Consider the following 19,484-nt stretch of genomic DNA (forward strand, 5'->3'; position numbering starts at 1 on the left):
CCAGCAGAGAGGAACCGGGCGTACCGCTACTATTATATATTGTGGCGGGCAGTGGGCATTCAGTAGCGGTGGCGGTGCAAACACGGGTGGAGATGGCTTGTTCCGCCCCCACAGGGCATGTGCGGCTGTGCCTACACTATGAGCCCCATAATACCATGATGATGATGGGCCTATTTTATGTGTAGGCCAGGAGCTGTAGCTCCATCCAACCTCATTGTTAATCTGGCACTGGGAACAGGCTCAGTGAGTGCTGAACTGTCTTCGTCTCCCCTAAGCTAACCGTCCCATGCCTGTCTGGATATAGTAAGTCTCCCAACCATCGCCCCTGTCCATGTCCTACCTAGTTTGTCAGTTGCTTGCTTTGTGCTGTTCCGATGTTATGTCAGATTACATTTACTGTCATTTTGATGTGTCTATTTTCACTGTTCCCTGTATATTACATGACTGATCTGTGAATATCCTGTGGTACCTTAAAAATAAATGATAATATTAATGTTTGTTGGCTGTATGCACAGATGTGACCAGTCTCCTGTTTTGTTTTTTTTACAGATGGAGCAGACTTGTGAAGAAATAGACGAAATGTTCAGTAATCTCCTGGGAGAGATGGACCTGTTAACACAGGTGAGTTTTCTCCATATAAAATCCACACAATATGAAGACAGTCATTTAATACAAAGAGAAAAAAACAACACATATTTGTTTCCCTTCCACCCCGGCTGCTACACTCACATGTAGAGAATTTCCAGACTGAATAAATATTGACTAAGGGGGATTTCAAAGGGAAGAAATTGGTACAGTCTGTTTGGCATCCTTTCCGAATTGTCAGAGGAACAGTCAGTGTAATATAGCAGAGACTGTAGGGAACAGCTGCATCACTGTACCACAAAAAAAAAAGATTTACTCTAATCTCCGGCCAAATTGTTTAAAGGCCTAGTCCACAAAACGTCACCACATTTCGTTGCCTTTGTGAACATGTAAAATACTTGAAAACTAATTGTATAATGTAGCAAGAAGTTGCACTTTTCAAACTCTTGGTTTTCAACACATGGCTGATAAAGAGTTCTAGTGTAGGAGCCTGTTATCGCCGTGGGAGAGCATAGGGCAAGTTTCGGGAACTTTATTGGCCAGTGGGTTTGAGGGTTTGGTTGATTTGGAAAAGGGGATTTGCAAAATGTACGGAATGTGTTAAGTTAGTTAAAAATACAAATTTACATAAACATTATGACAGCCAATGTAAGAGGGGAGAAGGGCACCGATTATAATCTCAGGCTAGATATGTTGTTGATCACAGACAGACATATTTAAATCTAATAATACATTTCTGGGCTGGTTAGCAGCAGTGATCCATTCAGATACACTAGGGGCATATAGAAAAGAATGTAAAAATTCCACAACCCTGGAACATGCTGGTAATGTACAGGTACGTATGGCCACTTACTTCCTTGCTCGTTAAACAGCCCTTCAAGTCGCGCCATGCCTGGGCATGACTCGGTAGCACCAACTGTCTTTACATGCAACTTTTTTCCTTAAAATGTCTTATTCGCAAAACTATATGAATAGGACGCACAATCAGTTTATGCTGATTAAAATGATTTGCGGCATGCCTATATTCTGTGTGCGACTGCGGGTTTATCTGTATGCGAAATGCTACGTTACAGTGTCAGCGGCTGTAACACTGTAACTTAGCATTTTGCAAAACTGGTGTTATTGCAAGTGTGATGTTGAAAAGATGGTGATCAGGAACCTGGAGATCATGGACCTCATTCAGAGTCGGTCGTTGCGGCCGCTCGGTCGTATGCCACCGATGTTCGTTTAACTGCGCATGCGTAAAATTCGCAATGCGCGTGCGCAAACTAGCTATTACGATCAGAAATGTCTCTCTCCTTGAACACAGCCAGGTCGTTAGTTTGAGTGACAGGATGAGGCGTTTGTGGGTGGTAACAGGGGAAGGTGCTTGTGAACGGGGGAGTGGAGATCCGAACGCAGGCGTGCCTGACTATGCAAACGGCGTTTTATGGGAGTGCATAATTAACTAAGTAGTGTCATGGTACATGTGACATGGGAGGTTTTTACACTGACTTGATCGTAGTGCTTGAGTGAGGGTATGGTCAACCTTAAGCTCTACGACCAGCTCCGATGGTTCCCGATGGTCTCGATTAATCCTTATATGCCGGGAGATTATGTGTAATGCGAACGAGAAGGAGGCGTATTTTTAGTGTTACGGCCGCATCCTCCCCTCGTTTGTCCAGCTAACGATCCCATCTTAACGACGCAACTTGCGAGCGCGTCATTTGCATATCCGGCCCCTTTTACTTTACGACCGAGCGGCCGCAACGACCGACTCTGAATGAGGTCATATGTCCAGATGGTGACCACACAAGGGCATAACACCAGACCAGGAGAAATAAGTAATTCAAGTTTGTTATTGAATAATGCTTATTCAATTACCAGTAACAATAAAATCGCAAAAGGTTCTTGCTTTTAGATTTTCTCCAATGGATTCTTATCAAAGAAAGTGGTACCTCCAAATAAGTGAAAGACATATTAAAGGGGGAATTCAATTACCCATGGTAAATTAGCGTGGGATAATTGTTCCCCCGGGGTTATCCAATTAGCCTCAAATGCGCAGACTGCCGACAGCTATTATCAGGGATTTTTTTCAGGACTTCAGCAAGTTAAAAATCTCCAAAAAATAACCCGTTTTCGTGATGCCAGCAGTGAAACATATAGGTCTGTGAACTTATCACAGATTCGAGACAAATTTCGGGCGCATAGAGATAATTTTTTACACGCAAGAAACGGGCTCTAATTGAATTGTCCCATAAAAAATTATTGCTATAATGTCCAAAAAAAAAGTCCCATTTTTCGCGTCCGAAAACTTATTGGGGCTAAATGAATTCCCCCCGAAGCGTTGAATGTCAAATCACAAGCGGTGACTAGCACGTGGAATGCAGTACAGGTATATCGCAGGATCTCATTGAGCTAAGTAGAACGCATTCGTTTTCCACTGTGGTGCTCTAACATAGGGACAAGATGGAGCTACGCATGCACAGAAGACCCAGCGGCAGCCATCTTGGTAAGGTCCTTGATGCCTCCCTGAAGGAGCATCATGAGACTGCGCAGTAGCGCTCTCCAGTCTTCAATATCCCCCTTGATACAAGCTTTTCCTGCTGGTAGATTTCTGCAGTCAGAATTTCCCAAGGACACCTAACCTGGATACTTAACTATTTTTACTGAGTCTGTGGACACTTAAGGTGCGAACACAGCAGCGATTTTTTGGACGACTGAACGATAATGATATCGTTGTCGTCAAAAAAATCATTTCAGTTTTTGCCCCAAAACGATGAACAATAACGACCAATGCCCGCTCCCGTTTGTAGTTGGTAGTTAACGTTCATCGTCCGAACCTCCCGTCCAACCTGATGATAATGTCAGGTTGAACATGTTCAGGGAGGAGGGAGGGAGCCCGGCACTGAATGAAATCATTCTTGATTTTGTTCGGTGTTTCTGTTTAGTGTCATTAACGACAGTGAGCACATCCTGCTGGGGACACACGGGACGATTTCGGTCATGGAGCAAATCCGCAGGATTCCATGTGAAAACCTGAATTTAGTTGTGAAGTTCTGTGGACTATGGGCCTGATTCAGAGCCGCTCGCTCTGACAGAGCGCTCGCTCTGAATCAGGGCCGGGCTTTTTCATTATGGAGCGGCCTCTTGTGACCACCCACAGCTATTGCGAGCGGCCAGGATGATGGTCGCGATGGTCAAGACCATCGCAACCATCGGGCTTGCGACGAGACCCTTGTGGTAGGGTCTCGTCCATCGCAAGCCCCAGAGAGCTTTCGGCTCTAACAGAGCCGAAAGCTCTCCCCTGACATCACTCGTGTCAGTGGGGCTGCCCCCAAACGACAGGCGTTCTCATGGGAACGCCTCCGTTTGGGCAGCCACCCCCCAGGCCCACCCACCAACAGGGCGAGCTGTCACTCAACATCGACAGCTCGCCCCCTTTGGTGCGAGACCCAGAGCGACGGAGTGCCTGTCACTAGCCGGGTCTTGCGCATGCGCACGATGGAGCCGGCTCCTTCGTGCACATGCGCTGTGGGCCACCATCGACCTGGTTGCGAGCGCTGTTATCAGAGTGGCAGCTGCAAATTGTGTGCACCTTTGAATCAGGTAATAAAGTGACTGGCTAAATGGCTCACACATTCTCTTGTCAGCAAAGACTGGTCCGATGAGTCTCACTGCTTAGGGCCAGTATTGTTGGCGCAGCTGAGTATTGCTTATCAAAATCGCTGCTATAACAAATCTGTATTATCAATGATTGTTTATAAATAGGCAGATATTGACTTTGTTGAAATATATATTACATACTAGCTGAAGTACCCAGCGTTGCCCGGGTTTAATTCTTGAAGTTATTAAATTAGGCATCCCAGACCAATTGCTACCCCTCTCTGAAGTTTTCATCCAAATCCATCCAGTGGAAGGCTCGGAACAGGCTCCTCGGGTTAAAGTTCTGCCCTGCGTACACCAACGGGAGGTCTGACCAAAAGCTCAACCCCCTAGTACAGTATGTCTTCTGGGATTCACTGTTACCACTCTGTGAAGTTTTCGTCCAAATCCTTCCAGTGGAAGGCTCAGAACAGGCTCCCTGGGTCAAAATTCTGCCTAGCGTACACCAAAGGAAGGTCCCACCGGGACCCTAATACCCCCCAAAACCTGACCAGGATCCAACTGGACCACCTCACGTTGGTTTCATTCCAATCAGTGCAGGGGTGTCTGAATGCATATCCGGACAGACAAACAAACAGACCAATGAATTTTATATATAAGATATATATATATTTATATATATTATAAAATAATACAAAGAAAAGACTTATGACACATATTCTGTGTCATAAGTATCTGCTTTATATATTCTTCCCAAATTTGTCTGGGAGGCACCAAGAGTGGTGCCTCCCACTGAGAATAGTAAAGGAGATGAAGCGGGGGGCGGAGCCATGATGCAGGCAGTAAAAGCCCTTTGAAAAAAGCATGAGAACCGGCACCTATACAAGAGCCTCATTGACAGGGATGTAGTGCTTTCAGCCCACATCAAAGCACGCCCCTGTCAGGGAGGCTGATGTGATTGGACATCAGATCCGGCACTGACTGTGACTGTATCCGGCTGTCACTGTCTGTGCTGTACTCTGTGACTGTGTTAGTGTCAGTCTGCAGGGCCCAGGCAGGCAGCATGTGAGTGTTTAGTTTAATACATTCAATACACTCACTATCACTACTCACTGAGGGGCCTATTCATCACATACTTGCCAACTCTCCCTCTTTGTCAGGGAGTCTCCCGGAAATAGTAGAAATCTCCCTGAAGAGTCTAGCAATCTCCCTGATTGCACCTTATTCCCATTATGTAGCTGTTATATTAAAAAAACAAAGATATACACATTCAAATGGGATTATTAGTATCATTTCCCTGCATTGGGTATAAGGCACAATGATCCCTATGGCTACATGCATTTTCTAAAAAGTATCAGTGTGTTTTCATCAACAAATAGATCTTACTGACAGCTTTTGGGCTTGTTTACAATTGGATATAAGTCAGTATTATGACACGCCTCTCAGATGTAGCAGTACACGCCCACTTTACCGCCGTGCTCATAGGTGCTGTTTTCACAATCTCCCTGAAATGCTCTTTCAAATATAGGTAAGTTCATCAACGGGGGCCGTATGGCCCACGTTGATTAAGTAATCATCTCGCTGTGTGGGATACTTAAGTAACCAACTTGCAGCAGGGGTAACTTTACATCGGAGCAATTCATCATTGCTCCAGTGGGGGGACAGCTGCTCCGGAAAATATTCCTGTGCTGTAAATTCTGTTGAGAAACAGGGGAATGTATGTTTTTACACTCCCTACACTCCTATTTGCCATGGAGCTACAGGTGAATATGAAGAGAACAGCAGCTCTTAGGACCGTGGTGACATGCAGAGCATAAGATGTGATTGGCTATCACCTATTTAAATAGCCACCCATAGACACAATGGTTTATCCAGCCTTTTGAAAAAAATCCTGTGAGAGGGGAGAAATGCGTCAAGGGACTGTAATCTATAACTGCATTTGTTCCTGGACAAAATTGGAGACCGCATCAGCTTTTCATTAAGCCGCCAGCAGCCGCTATCAGCAGCCCCACCGCACTATCCACCTCCTGTAATAGGAGCCTGCCGGAGCAGACGGATTTCCAGGGTGCCTGTGCTGACGGCGTGTGGCACTGCACGTATATACAGATTGGAGTGCAGCAGCACGTGTCCCCCATTGCAGCGGACAACGCGGATCTAAACCACCGGAGCTCCTTGTCCCATTGAGGAATCGATTCACGGTGAGTAGCCATCCCTTCATTGGAGTAACATATTGCTACTTTTTATCAGCTGCTTCATACATCTATTAGAAGCTCTACGGGACCTACTTGCCATTCCCCTCAGGTAGCCAACTGGGAAGCGGTGAGTGCTTTACATTCACAGACACTCTGCTGACACCCTTTTTTTCCCCCTTTTTTTTTTTCCCCCTTCCACAACTGGGGGTCCAAATTTATTCATTGATTTTCAAATGCTCTTTATGGACATCTATATATATGAATATTAGCATACCATATGCATTTTATGCATTAATACCTTGTCCCATTGTATTTTGCTGAGTTTTATTTTTATTTTTATTCAGGAACTGCAGTTCTAGTTTACATGTTTAAATTAGGGATGTGCAGGCTCGGATAGGTTCGAGTTTGCACGTTGAATTCGGATTTTTCCCTCCAAAAAAACGGAACTCAGAAAGAGGCTAAACGTCATCTTACATGGACGAACATCATCATTCCTGGACAAAAGTCCAGGAATGATGATGTTCGTCCTTGTAAGATGAGGTTTAGCCTCTTTCTGAGTTCCGTTTTTTTGGAGGGAAAAATCCGAACTCAACGTGCAAACTCGAACCTATCCGAGCCTGCACATCCCTAGTTTAAACAAATGTCATATTTTATCAATTATCCATTTGATTAATTTGTGTACACAAGCGCAGACATATACATTTTTGTTTAGTTCTATTTTGGTGAAGAGGTATTTGGCAGTTTCCTCTATATGTCAGACAAGCTGCTGTGTAATCACTGAGATCCCTTATGAGGAAAAAGCGCTCCACTGATGTTTGATTTATATGTTTTTATGCAACCTGCCAATTGAATGGTGATATAAGGTACCTCTTTCGGGTCCATATACTATATGTCTGTGTAAATCTTGCTCTGATACTTAGCTAGTGTCTCACCAGCCACTGACCTCACAGCACGTCTCTGCTTAACGGTCAGACTAATGAAAGTTGACATCTGATTGGTTGCTACAGATGAAACCAAATGTGTTTTACTTGCAGTAGTTTATCACATACTCCCTACTGCTGCGAGCAGTGATATTACATAATATAGTTCAAATCTGATTTACATTTAAGCAGCTTTGGTTTACTGTAACCTAAATTGTACATTTTAATATGAATAATACAGTACCTGAAGGGAAAGTCATGTAATTGTAGAATAATAAAGCAGACATGCCAAGCTTGTCTTGGGGAGCCATGTGACCTTGCACTTTAATATACATTTCAATTTAATTTAATGTGGCTAACTCTTCCAAACTGACTGATCTCTGGCAAAATGTATCACATTGTTAGAACTGTAAGTCATGCAGCCTACTGTACTGTATATAGGCCAAACATTCATTTGGTCTATGAGGCCAAACAAATATTGTGGTGCACTTAATACTGTACAGTAGTTGAATTTCTTAATTGCGCCTCTTCCCAATGCCGACCTGCCATAACTTGTACTGGGAGAGCTATAACATACCCACCAACATTTGAAAAAGTGGAATCTGGACCAGGGGCAGATCACAATACAGAGGATACAGATAAAATACTGTATAATGGTATTTCCTCTGTTTGCAGAGCCTGAGCATAGAAACCAGAACATCTACAGCAGCCACTGGCACAGAGACAGAGCTAAATTTTTCATTTGGCTTTAAAGATTTAAATGGTAAGTAGTTATATATATATTAAATCATGGTGACACAACTGAAGTTTAATGAGCCTAATGTTAAAACGGGATGGGTACTGGACACCGGCATCCCGACAGGGTTAGAATATGGACACTTTCTCAGTCGGTTTTCTAACCCTCCCCCTCTCCCTACCCTAACCCTCCATTCCCGGTGCCTGACCCTTTACTTCTCTCCTAGTTCCTAAACCTAATCTCTCCCTTCCTGCACCCTAAACCTAACCCTCCCCCTAGTGCCTAACCCTAATCCCTATCTCTAATGCTAACCCTCCCCCTACCACCGGTACTTACCCCGGGATTCCAGCACTGGCATTCTAACTGCCGGAATCCCCCCCTTCTGTATTTTAACTTCATCCCGTTAAAACATCCATCACTGTTATGTTACAGTATAAAAACACATCAGCAGATTTAAAATGAGAATATTGTTCTATTTATGATATTCAGAAACGGGAAATGACTAACGGCAAAATATGTGGGTCTGCGCAATATTTCAACTTGCACAAATGCACCTAGCTTTCTGCCTTGTGCTTAATAAAGCAGTAGTTCCATGAATACATGTCATAGTGGTATGTATATGTAGTTACTATGTCGAGTTTCACAATGTCAACATTCAGAATGTAGACACTGTAATGTTGACAGGTTCATAATGTTGACATGTCAACATTCAACAAGTTGACATGGACAAAATGATGACATTATGAACATATGAGCGTTTGGGTTAGGCTGCAGTTACAGTTAGGCTGCGGTTACGGTTAGGCTGTGGTTACGGTTAGGCTGCAGTTACAGTTAGGCTGTGGTTATAGTTAGGTTGTGGTTACGGTTAGGTTGTGGTTATGGTTAGGCTGCGGTTAGTTGGGCTGTGGTTACTGTTAGACTGCGGTGACGGTTAGGCTGTGGTTACGGTTAGGCTGTGGTTACGTTTAGGCTGCAGTTACAGTTAGGCTGTGGTTACAGTTAGGTTGTGGTTACGGTTAGGCTGCGGTTAGTTGGGCTGTGGTTACTGTTAGGCTGTGGTTACAGTTAGGCTGTGGTATGGTAAAATAGTACTGTTGACATTGAACATGTCGACAATATGTCAGTGTTGACATTGTAAATGTTGAAACCTTGTTGAAAGCCCCGGATGTTGACTTTCAGACCATGTCAACATTTTCGTGTGCCGACATTCTGAACGTCCACATGCTACACCACACCCTTCCTAGTGGCATAGTTAATTACATCTCTCCCTTGGTCTGTGTCTTCAGACTGCTATGATTGAATAATCATTTTTTTACACTTTCCAGTGTCACGGATTACCCATCTTCTATACTTTTTTGGTGGTCGAAGGACAAGTGCGTGAGTGGTGATGATGCAAGTACTGTCATTATGACCCTGCCCCTATCCACACAATTCCGCCATTTGTAATATTGTGCTGTGGGGAGGCAAGGCCATGATGATGCAATTGGCAACAAATCATGTGACCAGGGCCCCAGCCACTTCACTAGGGAGAGACATTCCAGGACAGTAGGAAAGCATGGGACTACCAGAGTATGGTCATAACAGTCAGCTATTACATGATGTACTGTAGTAAGCAGAGCAGTGTTGGAACACCCCTCAGAGCTATGTTTCCACTGTAACATCTTCCCCCTTATTTTCCCCGTGTGTTCGCATAACATATGGCATTCTAAGAGTCTCTGTCTGTGCAGCAAACTCTCTGTGTCTGTGTCTGGCAGCCAGACAATGTGGTTTGTCACAACTCCTGCTGCCATTATAACATACTAAAAGCTGTGACTCTTTGGTAGCCATTTTTGTATGTCCTCCAGAGAGTCATTGAAAAGGAGGTAATGATCTGTAAGACAGTAGAGAAAACAATGACAGTTGGATGCATGCTTAAAGATACTTATTATTTAAATAAAAATAAAACCTTTGTGGGCTCACATTACAATTTTTGGAGTGTGCATCTAGAAATGCCCATGATGGAAATAGTAAAAACATGACTCCTTCCTACTACCACTATGGGACCACCCTTTTCATTATTTCCAACAAAATGTAATCACTAATGCACTGCGATCACCTACACAGATAAGAATCCATCTCAGAGTGTGTGACAGGCTGTGAGCGTTTGGGGGTGGTGACAGGGGAGTGGTTGGAGAAATGCAGGCGTGTCTGTCCGGTTGAACGCTGTTGCATGGGCGTGCATAATTTAGCCACTGCGATGGCATATGCAGCTTGTGTACTCACTGCGTGCGACAAGGTTAGCAATTTCCAAATAAGGTCTGACCTGTTGTAATTGTGCGTGAGGGGCCGATGTTACTCGATTTTACTGATGCATACGCAGGACTGCAAGGTATTACGGATGTGAGATAGTGGTAGTGGGCAGCAGTGACAGTCTCTATGCTGGCTGTGTGACCGCATTGCAATAGCAGTCATTAGCATATTTTCTAAGCAGGTCTGCATGCGTAATCGCAGTTGTCCTCGCAATAGCGATCTGTAGTGAATCAGGCCCTGAGACTCAACATACCCCTTTATTTAATCTAGCTACCCTTTTCTGCACTCTTTGCAGATTCAGTAGTACGATTGTTAATTGAGCGTATATTTAAGTGGAGGCCTTTCACCTTGTAAAATAAGCAAAAGTAATTGAATCGGTATGAAATGCCGCTGGACCCATGCCCGGCGGTTGGAATTCCAACAGTGGCATCCCGGCAGAGGAGGAAATCCCGATCGTCCTAAGGTAAGTATTGACTAACCTATTTCTACCCCCTAACCCTAACCCTCCCTTAGGGGTGCCTATCCCTAACCTTCCCCCCCAGTGCCTAACCCTAATCCCCCCTCTAAGTGCCTAAACCTAACCCCCCCTTCCCCGCCGCCTAACCCTAAGTTTCCCCTGGCTGTGCCTAATGCTAACCCCCCTTCCTCTAGCCTAAACCTAACCCCAACGCGGCTATCCACGCTCGGCGCCCATCGTCCCTTCGATCGGGCTGTCGGGATTAGGTCCGCTGGCTTCCCGACTGCATACCAAAATAATAATAATATCCTTCTGACTCTATATGTAGCAGATTGGCACTGCTCACTCATTAATCAGCAACTATACCTAAGTCACATCATAGATTCATCCATTAGTTTTCCAGTGATGAAATCTCCAGCTCACAAGTAAATGGGTTAGGAACATATATGGTAACTCTTCCATAAGAAAGTAAAACAAACACACTGACTTACAAATTCTATTGTCATTTGGATTGGCATGAATCTATTTAAAGTTTTCCTTTTTACTAAATAATATTTTGGTTCTGTTTACTCTGTCCTGGACTTGTTGGAGGAGCCTGGTGGGGTCCTGAGTAAGCTTGTGAGGAGGACAAATGTCCCCATTTGCAGCGTGCGCATAGTATCTTCATATATTTTTTCCTTAAAGGGGCATGGCCGTGGCTCCTGGATTCCTCCCCCCACCCCACCCCTCTCCCAGTACCCGTTCAACTCTCGGCGACCCTGAGTTTAACTATTAATGGACTGCATACTCATCACGCCGTGTGATGGGAGCTAGAAGAATGTGCTATCATCTGTAAAAATGTGTATGAAATAGTCTTCATCTTGCTAACAATAATAGAGAGATATGTGATTCATTCATATGCTGATATTTCTTATTTTTATGCAGAGTCCCTTAACGCTCTTGAAGATAATGATCTGGATGCTCTAATGGCTGATCTGGTGGCTGACTGTAAAGATGCTGAAATGAAAGTTAACAATCAGGACTACAATAGCACAGCCTCCTTTCCCTATGCAGAAAGCTTGACAAGTCATTACCCTAATTTTACGGATACTTTATCTACTAGTTCTACAGATGACTTGTCCTATCTGCCACCACCGCCCCCTAGTGGATGGGAAATGGATCTTCCACCTCCACCGCCTGACCCCGAGGAGCCGATGACTCAGGTAGCAAATAATATTATGCAACATTTGTGAAAACTATTGCACATGTAGAAAATGTGCTGTTACCAATAGCGATAAATCTTATCTCTTTCTAGGACAGTTTTGATAATGAAAGCAAACATCTGGTCGCTATGGGTAACATGTGCCACAGTTTCCATTAATGTCCTATATGTCAATTTGTAAAGAGTTTTGGGGAAAATGTATCTAGCCCCCAAAAGAGAGGAGAAGCGGCCATGTGGAGAAGTTGTCCAACCTGCTTCTTACTAGCATTGATCAAGTAGACTCAATAAAATATTAGCTACTAGCTGATTGGTCGCTATGGATAACTTTTCCACTTCTCCTCTCTTTGGTAGGCAAGATACATCCCCGCCATTGTAATGAAGGGAAGACTTTTGTAGTCAGACACCACCATTAATTTTTGTATTCATTTTTATCTTGAGATTATTTTTAGATCACTCACTTAATCTGAATTAGAGGCCACATATGATGATGTTTTTATTGCCATCTTTAATTTAATAGTAAAACTGCAAACTGCTTGGATCACCTGATATGAGTCAAATTAGACTTATGGCTACCATTAGGCTATGTCTATATGCTTCACTGCAGGGGTCTGTTGTATAATCAGCTGCCTTGTGAACTCAGTATGCACATGGACCTGTGAAGAAGTTGCCCATAGCAACCAATCAGCTCCTACCTGTTATTTTATAGACCGTACTTGATAAATGTTACCTCAAAGCTAATTGGTTGCTATGGGCAACTTCTCCACTGGTCAACTTCACTTTTTATCACTGCTAGATACATTAACCCTTATATCGGATAGGAATCATTAGTTTTATATATTATTCTGAATGGTCCATTCAAAAATTCAAAATTATACAGGACAAATGCATCGTCTATTGCAAATAGTAAATTTCTCTGCACCTAGCCCAATAAATCTGGGGAGGGGGGAAGCATTACATATACTGCAGTGGCAAATGACATTTTTAAATCGAGCATCGGATTGCTCACATTTTTTATGTTACATAAATGCTTAATGTGTCATTTTCAAAAAGAACTGAAAATAGCAATTGTAGCAAACTGTAGGATTAGGAGGAAGTGTGCAATGTAATAGAGCGATCATGTTTTTTTTACTAAAATAAGGAAACATTAACTAATATCCACGGGAGAGGCTTTTTTGCTGGTTATATAACATGTTTTATTTGGTAGAGAAATGATTTGTTTACTGAGAGAAAAAAAACTTTTCTTCCAGGATGACTCGAAAGCCAAAGCTGACAAAATTAAACATGCTTTGGGCAAGATGAAGGAAGCCAAAGTTAAAAAGGTGAGCGATGCGAAACTGTGTATTCTGGCCCTGATTCAGACCCACTCGCGAGCGGCTGTCCGCTCGCAAGTGGGTCGATGGTCTGCACTGCGCATGCGCACGACGGAGGGAGCTCCGTCGTGCGCATGCGTGAGACGCGACGAGCGAAGGACTTTCCTGTCTGATCAAAGGGGGCGTGCTGTCGATGTTGATTGACAGCACGCCCCCTTTGGTGGGCGTGCTAGGGGCGTGCCTGCCAGACGGAGGCGTTCCCAAGGGAACGCCTACCGTCAGAAGCCGGCCCCACTGACATCACTAGTGATGTCAGTGGGAGTGATTTTGGCTCTGACAGAGCCAAAATCACTCTTGGCCTTGTGGTTGAGAAACTCAACCGCAGGCTTCTGCTCGCAGTGGCGATGGTCGCAATGGTCAAGACCATCGCGACCATCATCCTGCACGCTCGTATATGCTGTGGGTGGTGACCCACAGCTATACGAGCATCCAAGAGGACGCTCCATATTTATGGAGGGCCTCTGTCTGCAATATAAATTTGTAATAGTAATCCTGAGAGACCTTGGAATAAATTACTGAGAACATTGCGTCAAATGGCGGTTTTCACCTCTGGACAGTCGCGTTTACATAAACAGCGACTTGGAGGATGATTCTCAAACTGCCGGGCGTGTGTGATGCTTTGCTAATGGGAAATCTATCTGGCCAATTAGAACATAAGAGTAGGAGACTCTTACAGTATGAGAGGAGGAAATACATTAATTATGTGAACAATTATTATCTGTTGGTTAAGGAGGCAAAAACAATTAATATTTATCATTTGGGAACAAAATTAATTTTGTAAATATATTAGGGTGGACAATGTTATTATATCAAGGGGGCAATACAATTTTAACAATATTTTTAAAGGTGAAATATTATTTCATAGTTAAATGATAGGGTAGTAAGAATAATACAATTTTAACAATATTTTTAAAGGTGAAATATTATTTAATAATTAAATGATAGGGTAGTAACAATAATAATTACAATTAGTTTATGACAGGCTAACACACATTATTTAATGTCATTAAATATGGTGCATCATGAAATAAAGTGGTGCCCACAAAAAAAATGAATTATACTAACAATAAAGTAATAATACTGTCCAAGTTATTCCCCCCTACTCATCTATTGCCTATCTCCTTCCCTCCTAGTATTAACCCAGTACTAGACTCCCCCAATACCCTTTTCAATTGGTTGTCCAGCTTTCCTGAAACTTTCCAGTATTTATTACGTACCAGTCATTTATAAAGCACACACATAGGGCCTGATTCAGAGAGGTACTTTATGCCGATATTTACGCAGTTGAGCGATTATCGGTAATCTGCACATGCGTCTAGTCACACTGCGCATGCATCAAGGTCAGTGGCGGATTTTACGTTGGGGCTGCAGCCTCCCCAGTAAAAATCCACCACTTCATTGAGCACGTTGTAGCCCGTGTCTGTACTGGCTACACTCTGTGATTGGAAGTCACACACAGGACAGGTAACCACGGGGGGGAGGTGTTTTCTCCCCCTGGGACTGCCAGTCCAGGCTGTGATTAGCAGAGTCCAGCTTCCAGTGGAAGCCACTGCTCTGCCATTCAGGCAGCCCTACACAGCTTCTGCAGCCAGTGCAGTCCCTAGAAGCCGGTGTTATGCACATGTGCAGCGCCACCACCGCTTGTGCGCATGTGCCGGTCCCAGCACCTGCCAGATCCATTGGGCGGGCACCACGACCAGGCCAGCCGGACCAGCAGCGGGAACCCGCCTCATGCAAGAGGGTAGGAGCCGCTCCTGGTCAAGGTACTTAACCGTAGTCACTCACAGTGACTTTTTACTCACAGTATGATTGACAGTCAGTGAGCGTTTGGGGAAGCTAACGGGAGGTGTTGGCAGAAAATGTATTGTAAGCGTTTTTGCTGCTTGTCACAGCCTGCGTCTTTCAGCCATCCCTACCACAGCCCCATTGGATGAATGAACCATTTAAGTCAATGGGTAAAAAAGGAACAAGACTGGTATAACCACAAGTAGGATTGTACACAATGTGCTTCCATAGAGAGAGACTTTTTATAAGTACTGTGGTTGGCTTTGAATGCACAGAAATGGAGCATGTAACATCCAAGTGAACACACCACAACATAAGCGCAGACGTATGAACTAAAGTGTCCATGGACACATGCAAAGCAATAGGTTTCATTTTCAGGCGCTTTTGCATTATTTGCACTTGCATTTAAAAGTGTATAAACTTCAGTGGTTGAGGGTCTTTACGTCTATCCATCATTTCTTTTTGACAAAATAGGGATAATTAATATGAGCTAAATTGCACTATAAAACTAGAACAAAGTTAGTTGCAATGTCAGGAGGTGTATAATTCTTGTAGCACAAAAGCAAATCATTCCCATAGGCACAATAAAGTGGCCAATGGAATGTTATCATCCACTGCTGGAAACATTTGCAAAGCAAATAAGAGGCTTTACATATCCTCATTCTATGACACAATATACGTGAAAGGAACTACAGTACTTCTTTAAACCACACATTTGCAAATTCAGGCAGCACTCACACTTACGGGATGTGTCTGACAGTTTATTGGAAACACATGGGAACAACATGAGCTATTTCATGGTAGTCTCTAACCTAATTCCTCTGGGTTGTAGTTTTACATTTTCATCCATTCTTCACATGTTTCTCATACACTACATTGTACAACTAATGCACGTTGGCCATATTACTACAAACTACATACAGATGTAGCCACGCTCATCGTTGCCACGATGGGCACAGACGGGCAAATGCATCGCGGCATAGCGCAGCATTCGCTGGATTGCAACTAGTAGCAGCCGGCGTTCACTCCATAGAAGTCTATGGTGTGCGCGGGCACACTAGTCGTGCCATCCATACTGCGATGCGTACGTGGGACGGATGAGCGTGGCTACAGCTGTACTAAACTCCTAAACCCTCAATGGGCCTGATTCAGAGCTGTACCGTACGCCGATGTTTTTGCAGTTGAGCGATAATCTGCAATCTGCGCATGCGTCTGAGCCACACTGCGCAATGCGACATCACCATAGTCGCTCACAGCGATTATTTACTTGCAGAGTCATTGACAGCCAGGCAACGGAGTGGCGGCATAGAACGCGGGCGTGTCAAAACCATTTTTGGGGGGTATCACAGTCTGCATCCCGTGTGCAAGAAAAGTGTCTCCAGAGTCTCGGTACACGCGGCCATTCTGCTCGACCATAGGCTTGCTCAGAAGTCTGATTATCAAGGGATCTGCGCCTGATGCAGCGTCTTTGTACGCAATTGAATGGATTTGCAAAGTCACAGGCAGGCGTCTCAATACAATCCCCAGCGTCCGCGACATTTGCATATTTTCACACGGCAGCTGCATACACAGATGCAGCGTCGGCGGCATTAGCGTAAATCGGGCCCTATGCCACTGAAAGCGTATTGCTTCATTTCTAATGTACCATTATATGAATTAACTATCATATGAAAATACCTTCAACTGTGAAACGTTTCCCTTTTGTGCGCTACAGTGAATTATTGTAAAGTTTAAAAAAATTGATTAAATTTTTTTATCTTAATCTGCATGTGCTTGAATATAAGCCCATGAATGTACGGGGGCCTGGGGAATGCAGAACACTGGGCCTGATTCAGAGCTGAACGCTCTGACCAGAGCGCATGCTCTGAATCAGGGCAGTCCCAGCTAAATTTGGAGCGGCCTCCTGGCCGCTCGCATAGCTGTGGGTGACCACCCACAGCTTATGCGAGCAGCCAAAAAGATGGTCGCGATGGTCAAAGACCATCGCGACCATCGGGCTTGCGACGAGACCCTGCAGTAGGGTCTCGCTTCCGCAAGCCCAGGAGTGATTTTGGCTCTATCAGAGCCAAAATCACTCCCACTGACATCATTACTGATGTCAGTGGAGCCGGACTCAGACGGTAGGCGTTCCCATGGGAACGCCTCCATCTGGCAGTCACGCCCCCGGCACGCCCACCAAAGGGGGCGTGCTGTCAATCAACATCGACAGCACGTCCCCTTTGGTGCGAGACCCGGAGCGATGGAGAGCCCGTCGCTATCCGGGTCTCGCGCATGCGATGGAGCTCCCTCCGTCGTGTGCATGCGCAGTGGGGCAACATCGACCCATTTGCGAGGGTCCTTTGCTCGCGAATGGGTCTGAATGACCTCCACAGTTGCCTGGAGTGTGCACAGTCTCAGTGGCACCGTTCAACTAAAAAAAAATTACTTTTGTGTAGACACGAAAATAATTTTTTATGCCTCCATATTTACAGTATAGCTTTATTGTGAGTTGCTCATATCGTACATTGGGCCTGATTCAGACCCGCTCGTGAGCGCATAGTGCTCGCAAGTGGGTCGATTGTGGGCCAGTGCGCATGCGCGGTGTGCACAACGCACGTGAGCAAGCCCCGTAGCGAGTGAGAAATCACTCACTCCGGGGCTTGCAACAAAACGGGGCGGCTGTCGATGTTGAATGACAGCTCGCCCCGTTTTGTGGGCGGGAGGGGGGGTGGTTGACCAAACTGAGGCGTTCCCGAAGGAACGCCTGCCGTTTGTGGGCGGCCCTACTGACATCACGAGTGATGTCAGTAGTGGACTTCCTGCTCTGTTAGAGCAGGAAGTCCACTTGGCTTGCGAGACATAAGACCCTACCACAGGGTCTCCTCGCAAGCCCGATGGTCGCAATAATCGCAACCATCTCCTGCCCGCTCGCACTAGCTGTGGGTGGGCACCCACAGCTTTGCGAACAGACAGGAAGAAAAAAAAAATTCTTCCCCGCCCTGATTCAGAGCGTGTGCTCGCAAATAGCGAGCGCCTCTGAATCAGGCCCATAATCCATACAGATATGTCTGGTGCATATGCTTAATACAGGTTGAGTCTCCCATATCCAAACATTCAGAAATACAGAATACTTTTAGCATGACTGAGATAGGGAAACCTTTGCTTTCTGATGGTTCAATGTACACAAACTTTGTAAGGCACAAAATTATTGAAAATAGTGTATACAATGACCTGCAGGCTGTGTGTATAAGGTGTATATGAAACATAAATGCATTCTGTGTTTAGATTTGGGTCCCATTGCCTAGATATCTCATTATGGTATGCAAATATTCCAACATACGGAATATTCCGTTATCCAAAATACCCCTGGTCCCAAGCATTTTGTATATGTGAGACTCAACCTGTATTTGCACTTAACCCCGGAAAATTAGTGCTTTTGGGGGGAGGGGGGGGTGGATATTCCGTTATTTATTTTCCCTTAAGAGTTTACATTGTTAGTTTGGCTAAGTAACTAGATAAACCTCGGGCCTGATTCAGAAGAGTACACTATGCCTGTGTTTTCGCAGTTAAGCAATTAACAGTAAACTGCGCATGCGTGTAAGTCGCACTGCGTAGGTGTCACAGTACTTTACCATAGTCGCTCGCGGTGACTTTTTACTTGCAGTGTGATTGACAGGCCGGCAGCAATTGGGAGAGGTGACAAAGAGTGACGGCAAAAACGCAGGTGCGTCACGACAGTTTTTCGGGATGTGCTGCTGTCTGCATCTGCGATCCTGTATACAGGTAACATGGCTCTGGTGTCTATCTTCCCACGGCCATTCTGCGGGACCATAGACTCACTCAGGACTGCGACCATCCAATGTCTGTGACCGATGCTGCGTCTGTGTACGCAGATGCTGCAACTTTTTACGCAGATGCTCGGATTTGCTAAGTCGCAGGTGGGCGTCTCGCTATGACATTTGCATATTTTCACATAGCAGCTGTGTACACAGGTGCAGCTGCAATGCCATTAGCATACTTCTCTGAATCAAGCCCTTGGTACATAGTCATTATTTAGCAAAAGGGTCTTTTGGTAATGACCAGAAATGATCAGCACCATGTTTTATCTGCAGCTGATTGTTAAGGTTAACATGACCGATGGCAGCACCAAGACACTGATGGTGAATGAACGTCAGACTATTCGTGATGTTCTGGACAACCTGTTTGAGAAGAGTCACTGTGACTGCAGCGTTGAGTGGTGTTTATATGAAGAGAACCCTGAGCTGCAGCTTGGTAGGTACCATACACTATTCTATAATAACATTGGTTTTTCTCAATAATTATCCCCAAAGTGCGCCTAAAATCCTCCTTTTCTTCTTTTTTTTCTCTTTATATACGACAAATTT

At 44.6% G+C, this 19,484-nt stretch overlaps 1 protein-coding gene across 1 annotated transcript in view; it reads left to right on the forward strand.

Annotated features, from left to right (window-relative positions):
- Positions 1–19,484, forward strand: part of APBB1IP (amyloid beta precursor protein binding family B member 1 interacting protein) — a 137,486-nt gene that overhangs the window by 58,851 nt on the left and 59,151 nt on the right. Inside the window, exons 2-6 of the mRNA XM_088457814.1 lie at positions 550–621; positions 7,958–8,045; positions 11,689–11,966; positions 13,213–13,284; positions 19,212–19,371. Coding sequence (XP_088313940.1) covers positions 550–621; positions 7,958–8,045; positions 11,689–11,966; positions 13,213–13,284; positions 19,212–19,371 — 670 coding nt within the window. The remainder of the gene's footprint in view (positions 1–549; positions 622–7,957; positions 8,046–11,688; positions 11,967–13,212; positions 13,285–19,211; positions 19,372–19,484) is intronic.

Source organism: Taudactylus pleione, unplaced genomic scaffold, assembly GCF_031769625.1.
Source record: "Taudactylus pleione unplaced genomic scaffold, aTauple2 ptg000788l, whole genome shotgun sequence".
NCBI classification, from domain to species: domain Eukaryota; kingdom Metazoa; phylum Chordata; class Amphibia; order Anura; family Myobatrachidae; genus Taudactylus; species Taudactylus pleione.